This window comes from Fundulus heteroclitus, chromosome 9 (genome assembly GCF_011125445.2).
Source record: "Fundulus heteroclitus isolate FHET01 chromosome 9, MU-UCD_Fhet_4.1, whole genome shotgun sequence".
NCBI lineage: Eukaryota > Metazoa > Chordata > Actinopteri > Cyprinodontiformes > Fundulidae > Fundulus > Fundulus heteroclitus.
The window spans coordinates 36,617,246-36,629,176 of NC_046369.1; the positions used below are offsets into that span (position 1 = coordinate 36,617,246).

Genomic DNA, 11,931 nt, shown 5'->3' on the forward strand with positions numbered 1-11,931 from the left:
TGTGTTGCTTTGTGGTCTTTTAGCCTATTTGATGTTGTCAGTCAAGAGATTTCTTCATTTTACACGTCTGACAGTAATTAGGCTTAGATGTGGCTTGTGAATTTGAACTAAAAATGTGGTTAGTCACAGTTAATTTGTGATCTAACAATGGGCACTATATGTTTTTCCACATGGGTCCAGGTTGGTTTGGATAACTTTTAAAATAAAAGATCAAATTGGCAATAAAGCCCTGCATTCGGCATTTACTCAGATTCTCTTTGTGCGGGTTTGGAATTTGTTTGACCATAAAAATGTGACTAGCAGGCAGAACCAGAAGGAGTCTGTAAAGATGCAGATCGTTTATCTCGGCTCTGCGTCAAAGTCCTAATCTTTGAAAAGGTTTGTCGTTCATCTTTTGCGCTAACACTTTCCTAGCCATACAGCAAGCAGGCTACCCGTCATTTATTCAAGGTTAACCTTCCACTAAATGTATATAAAACAAAACAGCTATGTATATGCATGTATATTTATATGTTTCTTTAAGAGTTTGGCACTACTCTGATAAGGTGATAAACCGAGGTGAGACCAGGTGTAACTCAGAAGAGTTGGTTTTAAAGGCCAGCTACGCATACATGCATGTGCTTAGTTGTTTTTATCATTTAAACTAGAAAACCCAAGCTATTTATAAATGACGGTGACAAAAGAAAACCACCCCCTCCTTCTCAGGCGCGCTCACAATCGTGCGGTCTGAGGTTTGGTTACTAGGTGATAGAGCAATAACACCCAACACAGAAAGTTCACTCCCACCCTCATACTTCACAGAATCTACGTAATGAACTCTTGGTGAAGTGTTTCAATAACACTGACAAGTCTTTTAACTTTATTTACACCTCAGCGCTTCTCTATTTTCTAAACAGAAACTAGAAATCAGATGATACTCGCTTGTGTAGTTGTTTTTTTCCTCTGTACCGAGCAGGGATTTAAATCAGTGTGGTAGTTTTGGCTTCTTGGTCTGTGGTTTGGTTACCTGTTCCTTAACTTGTGGGGGGGATAATGGTTTTAATCTAGAGGGATATTTTTTTTTTTAAAGGAAAGAAAAAACGTGTTTCTTCCTTGTGAGGGTAGGTGACGCTCACTGGTGACGGTTTGCAGGTGAGTTTTGATGTGGAGGATCAGTTTCTAATCTGAGGGGGTTTCACTTTGAGCATCATGTTCATCCAGATAGTCCTGCAGAGGTAAATGGAAAAGATGGCAGACGGTGCTGGTGCAAAATCTAGTCGGTGAAACTTGGATGTTTAGAAAGGTTTAAGTGTTTAAGTGTACACCTCTTCCACTCTGGCAGCCACGGCCTCTGCATGCCACAACCTCACTGTCTTCTGGTCTGATAGGAAGTGGTTTCTCATCTTGAAGCAGAGACTCTACCAAAGGTGGCATGCATGGTTTATTTTGAGGTTTCTATGACATGCTCAGAGATTTGTGCAAAATGGTTTAGGACGCTTTGGTTCTGCATTTGTTTCGCCGCTGCGTTGAATGCATCCATTATCAGTCAAGCGATCATTGTTTACTGTTCATATTGTTTTGCTGGACTAAGAACCCATGGCTGAAAGGTTGCACTCAGAAAAATTGTGAATTATACACTTCAACACCCCAGCTGTGAATTTTCACACATTCCCTTCAAATGTTTTTTTTTTTTTTTTTTTGTAGACATCATTGCAACGGTGGAAAAAAGGTGTCAGAAAACCAGCCTTGGGCTGACTGGAAATACTCAAATTAACTTTAAACGGGTTTCAGGAGAAATTCTAAACTGTGATTTATTTTTTTCGAAGTGCTAATATTTTTGTCTTGACTCAGGATGTGATGTTGGCAGGATGTTCAGCTCAGTCCGGAGCTGCCTGGGCTGAGAGCAGATACCGATGAAGCTGAATTAGAAGTGGCCCATGTTTTAAAACTGAGCTTAACGGCGTGTTGGAGCGGTGTTATTCTCGGGCGTTTGGGGACCCCCGGCCTCGGCCTCACACCTGCTGATGCACACAGCTGAACAGGAGGAAGTCTTATTAACCGCCTGCCATTTTCGTTGCAGTGTTTTGGAGCTGCTAAACCTCAAAAACAACTGATTCTTGGAATAAACTCACTTGTTTAGACAAAGAGGCCTACTGGGACCCACAAACCTTAGCTCCAGCTCACCACAGTGAGGAGCGGAGAATCCTATCTGTATTTCGGGGTGCTGGCCAGCCTCGTCTCTCTACCTCAGCTGCCCTCCTCTCTGTCCCGTTTTAGCTCAGAGCAGCAGTCTGCCTTGATCTCCGCTGTGGACCCCACTGGGCAACTAAAACAGGACTCAAGGCTGAGGTTTGAAACGCAGTGCGTGTTCGCCCCTGATGGTTGCAGGTGTTTAGGGAGGAACGTAAACATCACTGTTTAACTGTTGGGGCCCGACAGTCGGCCTCATCCCCAGGGTCTCAGGAGGAAACCAGGCACAATTGACACGGTTTGGCTCCCCCCCCCCCCCAGACATCTGTGACTTTGGTTACCCGCCACCCAAGTCGGCTCTTTCTGCTTCAGAATGTTATGCTCGGGCTGGAGATCTGTGCTGTCTGTGTGGCAGGTCAGGACCATTACCAGAACAAAACACGCCTGCAGACTTTCCCCATGCTCCTGAAATGTTAGAACGTGCCTCTTGTGTACAGATTCTTTGTTTCTACAAACGGCTGTTTTCAGGCTGGAATACTTCACTTTGATGAGCAGCGTACGTGTGTCTGTGGCGTTGCTGTTTTAGTAAAACATCCCATCTCCTCACAGAAAGAAGAAGGAAAGGTCCAAGGGCAGCTGAACCACACAGACTCCAGCCAGTACATCAGAGAGCTCAAGGACCAGATCGCCGAGTTGAAGCAAGAGGTAAGACTGTTGATTGCAGTTTGCACATCCAACACTAATCCAGTCGTTGTACCCAGGGCGTCTTTATGCTTGGAGTCATGATCAGGTGGGGCGTTGATGCCAACTCTTTGATGCAGCATTTCACGTTTCCTCATATTTGTCTCTGAGCCTTACAGATTAGTAGAAGTGTTAGCTACACCCAGAGACTTCCTGTGCGGAATCCACATTGCACACTTCGCACAGACACCGTCACAAACGTGCCCCGCACGTTTGCATGTTTGCATGTTTGCTCTTAACCCTTTCCACAATTATCACAGGCCATACAGAACGTACCTTCAGCACGGTAACATCTTGAAGCGTATTTACAAAGCCTTGCAAAAGTATTTCTAGCTCTTGAACCTTTTTCACATATCCTCAGAAACTCTGGTGTTGTACTGAGATTTGCATGAAAGACCAACTGAAAAAAGTGAGGAGTAGGTTACAGCTGAATATGCTGCGATGTAAACCTTTCCAGGGTAGCTCCGGCTCTCTGTTTAGGGTCCTCTCCTCCGTCCCAGTCACAGTCAGTAACAGCATTTCTTTATTTAGCTCCTCTCATCTTCCCATCAGCTCTGTGCTGCAGAAAAAGGATTCCCACAGCATGATGCTGCCCCCACCATGTTTCAGAGTGTTCCATGTGTTCGCTATGTCCCTTACATGTCTTGTGGAAGACAGTGTTGTAGTCAAGTCACTATGCCTTGAGTCCGAGTCCAGGTTCGAGTCTCCAGTGTTCAAGTCCGAGTCAAGTCCAAGTCATTAAAAAGAAATCTGAGTCGAGTCCGAGTCGAGTCACTATTGATCCAAGTTCGTTGTAGGAACATGCCGTGACGTGTGATGTGTGACATGAAGCAGTAACATTCCATTGCACTAATAATGGCGTTCCGCGAGCGAGCTATTTTTAGAACGTGACGTCGTATCACGTGGTACATGTAGGGCAAATATGTGTTTTCCTCCACTCTTTCGCTGTAGTTACCCTTGGTTTTACTCGGTAAAACTACTGCTTTTTCCAAGTCTAAGACATCTCCTAACCATGGTTTTTAAACATTGTTGTTATGGAACGTGCAACAGCGACTCGAGGTACGCTGATAGGCCGCATATGAAGGATGTTAAAGCCTCAAGCGGCGTCGATCGGCCCTCGCAGCCAAGCGCACTCCGGCTCTGGCTCCGGGCGGACGGCGGGGTTTGCGCACCCCCGGCCACCGCCACCGCAGATGCTGTCACGCATTTTCCTCGCCCGTCCACCGGGCGATTCCCACAAACGCGTTCTGCAGCATTCCCCCATGACTCACAACAAATCTGGTGCAGATCGGTCGATGCAGCGAGGAGATACAACCGTTGGATAATGATAATGCATTTGGCCACCGGACCGGACTAAATTGTTCGGCGGGCCGGACAATTTATACCGATTCCTGGACGGTGACTACAAACAGAAAAAAAACGGCCGATGACACCATGAAAGCCGAGCAGGAGAAAAACAACGACTTACCTTCCTATCAACTCGGCCCGTTTTCCAGTCTTTCTAAGAACTCGACACTCAAGCCATCGTTTGAGCTGAACGTTGGTTTGTTGTTCCACAGTTCTACCAGTAAAATGGGCGCCTGGACATCCTCTTGTGATAGTTTAACAGCTGTAAAGTCGGTCATATCGTTGTATATGTTGCATGTGTAACGGCTGGTTGCTACGTGCGCTCTCACACTGTTTGCCCAACCTTAGCGGCAAGGGGCGTTGCTCATGAGATGGTGACGTCACGTGCGCGGTACGACATTTAGATATTAAAATCATACACCAAATAATATTCTAATGACATATTAAAATTATAGCCTAATGATATAAAAAAGAGTTGAGTCTTTTTCTCAATTTCCGAGTCAGAATGATCTGAATGTAGGAGTCCGAGTCCAAGTTCGAGTCATCAGTGCGCAAGTCCAAGTCAAGTCACGAGTCTCTAAATTTAGCTAATGACTCGGACTCGAGTTCGAGTCTCGGACTCGAGTACTACAACACTGGTGGAAGATAGTGGATTTCTTATGGTATTCCTCTTGCCAACCTTCCATAACAACCAGCAGCTGTCCTGTGATCTCTGCACCTTCTTCAGACCTACCTTCGACCTCTTGGCTGCTTCTCTGATCAATGGCTGTCTGTCACTTTTGGTGGGCATCCATGTTTTGTTAGATATTTAGGAATCAGGTGACTTCTGAAGGAAAGTAGTTGTTCTGGATGCATTTATGGGTTCTAGAGTAAGGGTGGGGGGGGGGACTGAACACAAAACAATGCCTTATTTTTCTTTCACTTTACAGCTATGTGCTGCTGCTCGTCGGGCATCACATTACATCCTGGTGATATAGACTGAAGTTTGTTGTAACATAAACAACTGCAGTATTCTACAATGTATTACAGTGGGGCAAAAAAAGTATCTAGTCAGCCACTGATTGTGCCAGTTCTCCTACTCAGGAAGATCAGAGAAGTCTGTAATTTTCATCATAGGTACACTTCAACTATGAGAGACAAAATGAGGAAAGAAATCCAGGAAATCACGTTGTAGGATTTTTAAAGAATTGAATAAAAAATTATGGTGGAAAATAAGGATTAGGTCCCCCACAAACAAGCAAGATGTCTGGCCCTCACAGACCTGTAACTTCTTCTTTAAGAACCTCTCCTGTCCTCCACATGTTGCCTGTATTAACGGCTCCTGTTTGAACTCATTATCTGTATAAAAGACACATAACCACAGCCTCCAGCAGTCAGAAATCAAACCAAAGAGCTGTCGAAGGACACCAGGAAGAACGTTGTAGACCTGCAGCAGGCTGGGAAGTGTGAATCTACATTAGGTAGCAGGTAGGTGTCAACAAATCAACTGTGGAAGAAAGTGGAAGAAAATGGAAGACATACAAGACCACTGATAATCTCCCTCCATCTGGGGCCCCACGCAACATCTCATCCCGTGGGGTCAAAATGATCCAGAGAACGGTGAGCAACAATCCCTGAACCACATGGAGAGACCTGATGAATGACCTGCAGAGAGCTGGGACCAAAGTAACAAAGGCTACCATCAGTAACGCTCCGGCTAGAGGGACTGGCATCCTGCAGAGCCAGGTGTTTCCCCCTGCTTTAGCCAGTAGCTACGTTTACACGAACAAAAGTAATCGGAATAAAGGGCCGATCGGAACAAAAATGCATCATGTAAACAAGCCAATCAAAATACTGTGATCGGATTAAGTTCAATTGGAATGAAATTGTAATCCGAATGAGAGGTGTGGTTTATGCCGACTGACAATCTGATCATTGTGCGCGTAAACGCTTGTCTGGATAAAGTTAGAAACATTTAGAGAGCTCTAAATTATTCTTTATAATCTGCATGGAGGACTGGGCCAATATACCAGCTACACAGGTGCAAACCTGGTGAAGACTTACCGGAAGCGTTAGACCTCTGTTATTGCCAACAAAGGTTGTGCTTCAAACTGACCAAATACTTATTTTCCAGCATAATTTACAAATAAAATTAGTGTTGCGCCAATGTACCGATACCGATACCTGGCTGTGCAGTATCGGCCGATACCATACCGATACCATTACTTTGAAATTGATGTGTGTGTGTATATATGAAGAACAGCGTACTACTTGGATGTAAAATAATCGCTATCATGGCTTTCTCAAGCTGCTACCTTATTAAAGCAGGAAAAAAGACTAATACAAAGTGAATCCAGTAGAACTAGTGAGTGTCGGGAGAGAGAAGGCTGCGTTCAAGTGACATACAAACATCAAAATGGTATCTGTGACCTATTTGTTGGTACTCACCGATACTGATACCACCATTTTAGTGCGGTATCGGCGCCCCGGCCGATGCTGGTATCGGTATCGGTGCAACTCTAAATAAAATCCTACAATGGGATTTCCTGGATTTTTTTTACTCATTTTGTCTCTCATAGTTGAAGCGTACCTATGATGAACATTACAGACCTTTCTCATCTTTCTGAGTCTGGCACAATCAGTGGCTGACTAAATACTTTTTTGCTCCTCTGTAATGGCTATGAATTGAACATTTGCAAAATTGCATCGGAATCTTTTATTCTCACTGCATTTGTAGTTTATCCTCGATTAAGCTTCGCTTTTCCTCCTAGACAGATGTGACTAGCTGTAAACGACATGAAACAGAAACAGTGCAGCCCAAGTCATTTCTCCTCTTACCTTTGTCCTGCATTCATTCGTTCCCAGTCACTAGATAGGAGTCATGGTAACTTTTGCGTCCACAGTGAACAAACCTGAAAGTGCAACACCTCCGTAACATGGCCCTCCATCATCCTTCTGTCTTATTTTAAATTAAAACCTGCATCTTATTTGTGGAAATGTTGACAGCAGTCAGCCACATCACTGCAGGTACTGTTACGTAGGCTTGTTTTCTGTGTGCTGTATTGCTTACTCAGCTCTCAACTGGACTCTGAATGCGTTTCTTCCTACATGTCTGTCTATTGCATGGCAGGCTGACCAAGGTGAGTGGTTCCAGATGTGTTCTGTGACCCACAGTGTGTAAAACCCATGCTGTCCTTCATCTCATTGACTCGTTTTGAAACTGTTTATTGTTGGTGTTGGAGACCGTCCAAAATGCTTCTGCAGCTCTGAGTGTCTTGGTGCTGCTTTAAAAAGGGAGCTTTCATAGTTTATCTGATGAAAACCATCAATGCCGAGAATGGAACGCAAAGGAATGTTATTTGAGTTACATTTATAGTTAATATATTTATTGGTATAGATTTCTAATGAACAGCCACTTCTCTAAACTTCTAAGAAAAAGCATCATGGACCATCTCCCATGCTGCCATTTGTCACTCATTCACACGGTTATGCATCAATGTTGAATTTCTTATCTTCTGGCAGTATTAACTCAACTTGTCACTCATTACAAATGTTACTGGGATTTGTTCTGGGACTTTTTTGTGTGTAAGATCTACATTATAGTCCCTTTTGTCTTGTAAAATATTTTGTATGTATGTTTGATTCAGGAAATTCTAACATTTTTCCTAAAATGGCATCACCAAGAGCTAATTTTAGTCTAAGGAATCTTTGTGAACACGGGCACAGGTCTTTACTAGAAAATTGCAATGTTATCCTAAGTGTATAAAAACACAATGAAAACCACTCTGCCATTGCTTATGAATGAGATGTTTTCTAAAACGGAAAAACTGAGCATATGTTCACACTAGACATAATGGCCCTAATCTGATTTTACCTGATTCTTGCGTAGCACCAATCCATTTTTTTCAGAAGCAGGCTTTTTTCATATATGGTGGTAAACTGCATACATACCTCAGGCTGAACGGCCACCTCACATTGTATTCAACTTGCTCCACTGAGTGTCACAGACTTAGAAAGTTGCGCTGGAAGAAGTTTGTAGTAGGAAATGTGAATGTGAATAATAAACAAACATGGCTGAAATTGTTTTGAACTTCACACCGTCTGTCAGCGCCCCAGGTTTCTGCTATGCTTCTTTATTTACACTTTGTTCAGAACAACACTACTGCAGCATAGCAGGGATACACACATGCTGACATTTGGAGCCTCCATATTTACTCATATATTTCAAACGCTTCGTTCTGCATCTGACATCACATCTCCTGTGCAAACAGCTTACCTCTGGGCTGTAGACTGTTAAAGGTATATAGCCACGTAATATGCTTATAAAAAAGACCAAAAACCATTTGATCATGATAAAATAAGGTTATATACAGCAAGCCTCCATCTTCATATTGTTTTGATAGTCCTTTTTGAGCCGAAGAATAATTTGCTCTCAGACGAGATTAACAAACAGACATGGCGACATCTAGCGACAGTAACTATCATGATCGAAGACCAAACGTTAATTGAATAAAACGATCTACAGCAACTTTAAGAGCCTCACATCAAAATGTACTCATGTAATCAACTCTGTGGTCACATCTGAGCCTCAGCAGGTTTAACGTCCGCTTCAGTGAACACCAACATACACGACATTCCAGTATTTTCCCTCCAGGAATCGTATTTTTTTGCACTTTTTTCCATTGGATCTTGGACTTCTCTTCATTGTTTAGCCGGGAGATGCTAATAGTCGTTAGCTGCTTCCATGTTTTAACCCCTGCTGTGCATGCGCAGTACGTACTTCCGGTAAACTCGGAACTTCCACAGAAGGCTCTATTTCCTAACAAACTGAGCAAAAAGCATAACACACCAAAATAACAACTAATACTCCAGCAGGACGTGATATTTCATAAAAACTTTGTATGCCACCAGAGTGAACTACTGACGTATACATTTTAAAAAAGGTCAAATAATGTGGCTATGCACCTTTAATACTGGAGTCTGATGGTAGTTGCTTTGAAACTCTATATGAACACCCATCCAAAAGAACAAAAACAATGTGATCTGAGCAAACAGTCGCCATTGATCAAGCTCTACCGTGTGATCTTAGCCACAGTAAAGCTGCTCTGCTTTTGCAGGAGTTTAAAAAGGGAAACTAGCAGCTAGGTGCTCAGTAAATCACTGTGATTCTTTGACTTGTCATAATAAGCTGATCTTTGCGTTATTTGCTCATCAGAAGTCCACAGGTGTGTTTAGTAACTCAAGATGCTATAGAAATAAAATTGAGTTGGAAGATATCAGCGATAAGAAGATAGAAACAGCTGCTTGTTTTTCTGGGTTGGGTCATAAGGCCAGTCACCAAAGCTCGCTGGACTCGTTAAGCTTCCGTAAACACATGGAGGTAAACGCTGTTGTTGTGACAAAGTTTCAGTCTGTGAATGAAGTGAACTTAAACGAGCAGGTCTGATTGTTTGGTTTCAGTGTAAATGTTAATGGATGGAAGAGGAATCTACAGAAATGAATAAAGTGTGCCGCTGAGGTGCAACTTACTAGTGGGCATTTGCCAAATAAGAGTGGAGCTGCTTTTCACCATGTGGATTTTGGAAAATAAACAATAAGTCAAAACACATTTTTGGTTTAAGAAATCGTTGAAGTTATTTGTTGTATAATCAGATCACATTGGCCAAAGAATGGTTAAAATAAATAATTAAACTCCCCAACATATCACATTCACGCCGTAGGGTGAACGGGCCGTACGGCTTTCCTTCGTCGTCTAATCAGAATACAGCCGGAATCAGTTCTCTTGGTATGGTGTATAGAGTCCAATCAGGTCATCATCTCTTTCTTTTTAACTGTTTAATCTGTTAATGTTAAAAACATTTGATCAAGTTGTTGGAAGTCCCCATGTCTGTCTGTGTTTCTTGTAAATGTTGCTTGCGCCAGTCTCACTTGCAGCTTCAACCACTGCGTTACAAATCCGTTAACATTCCCTCGCTTTTGCTTTTACAGATTTGCTGCTTGAAAGGACAGAAGGGCTTGGTCAGTCAGGCCACCTTTGATGGGATCCACATCGTCAATCACTATATGGGGGTCAACGAGTCTTACCAGTCGTCCGATGACGATGATGATGGCGCGAAGGACCTCGGCCTCCAGAACCCCCAGCAGAGGAGCGGCAAACGTATCAAGCTGCACGCCAAGCTGGAGGACATGGACAGCGAGGAGGAGGACGGGGAATCCCTGCGGCTCTCTGTGCCTCAGAGCAAGTCCACCACGGTGTGAGCAGAGCGGGGGGACGGAGGCTGGCAGCGCTCGCCGAGGAGGAGGAGCGCATGCTTTTAGCAGCCATTTCAGACGAAAGGCCTGGGTCTGGAGTTCACAATTTCAAAACGCAAATCCGTCATTTCATATCTTCTCAATCACTTTTATTGGAGGGTTGTTTTTTGTTTGTTTGTTTTTTTTGTTTCATTTTGGGCACCACTGACAAAGCCGAGGTCAAGTTGGACCTGAGCAGAGAATCGACCAGAGTGGTTGGTACCAAACTCTACAAGGACACGGCGGAGGGGGAGCGGGGGCAGTGAGGGCGGTGACCCTCCTGTTGCTACAACACAGAAAGAGAGACTGTGCAATAGAACATCCTATATTCCACACTTCATCCAACATGCTTTTATATTTTTAAAGGGTTTTATAGACGGCTATCAAAACTATGTCGACGCCGTTGCTACCGTTACTTCCATCGTGCAGGGGCAGAATTGTATGAGTGTGTGTGTGTGTGTATGTGTGTGTGTGTGTGTGTTTTGAATGATGCTGGTCAGAGCCTGGTATCAAAGCTGCTTCTACCAGCCAGTAGTGACCGAATAATGCTTGGGCCTTAAGTCGCACCCTGCACAACTTGGTCAGTGTGACGTCTGCAGACATGTAGATATGTAAATGTGTTTATTTTTTCTTTACTCATTTTGAACTTGAAAACGTGTTTAATATTGCATATCTGATGTTTAGATATGTTGTACAAATAATAAAGAAGGGACATAAGTTATAATGACAAAAAAAAAAGAATGATGAGTTCCTGTCAGAGGGCAATCCAGTCAACACGCATCATATAACCTTTCAACTTGTTACGTTCTGAGAAGGAAAGGCGAAGAACAAGTGCAGGCAGGGTCATCTTTGGGGCTCTGCTTATTTCTCTGAAAGCATGCCTGACTGCACGTGGCGCATCTGCAGATGAGTCAAACATGAGTCAAATCCTGTCATGTTTGATGCAAAAAGCTTTGCACAGAAATGGAAACAAAAGAGATGAAGTAAAAAAATCTGGAGTCTCTTCAGGGGCTGCAACGTTTCTACCCAAAGCGAGCGCCGCGCTGGCAGCTGGATGTGTGCGCTGAACACTAACTTCACAGGGAGGGAATGCAGGCTTCAGGAACCCGGAGCAGATCCCAACTCTGGCTCTGTGATCATCATGGTCTCCTCCTTTGATTACTCGTTCTGATGGGAGGGGAACGGCTCATGGCACTTTGCAGTACAAGAACACACGGCAACACTATGAAGCACTTGGCACACTCTGGAGGACGACATGACATTATTGTACTTGTGAGAGAAGTAATGAGTTCATAATAAAATGTTTGATAAACTCTGCCCTCTCATATGTGTGTTTAATGGTTGCTGTAGATTTTCTCTTTTTTAAAACGTTTGCAGCAGATTTTTTTAAGCCTTCAGCTGACT

The 11,931-nt window shown here is 43.5% G+C and overlaps 1 protein-coding gene across 4 annotated transcripts in view; it reads left to right on the forward strand.

The window, feature by feature from the left end:
• Positions 1-11,844, forward strand: part of evi5b (ecotropic viral integration site 5b) — a 49,039-nt gene extending 37,195 nt beyond the window's left edge. For 3 of the 4 annotated variants that reach the window (XM_012882519.3, XM_012882522.3, XM_012882521.3), the window contains 2 exons: positions 2,779-2,874; positions 10,225-11,844. In XM_012882519.3, the coding sequence (XP_012737973.2) occupies positions 2,779-2,874; positions 10,225-10,494 (366 nt within the window). In that variant the 3' untranslated portion in view covers positions 10,495-11,844. Of the gene's footprint in view, positions 1-2,778; positions 2,875-7,366; positions 7,377-10,224 lie in introns of all 4 variants that reach the window. The other variant, XM_036141590.1, reaches the window with a different exon arrangement.
• Positions 11,845-11,931: the final 87 nt, after the last annotated feature.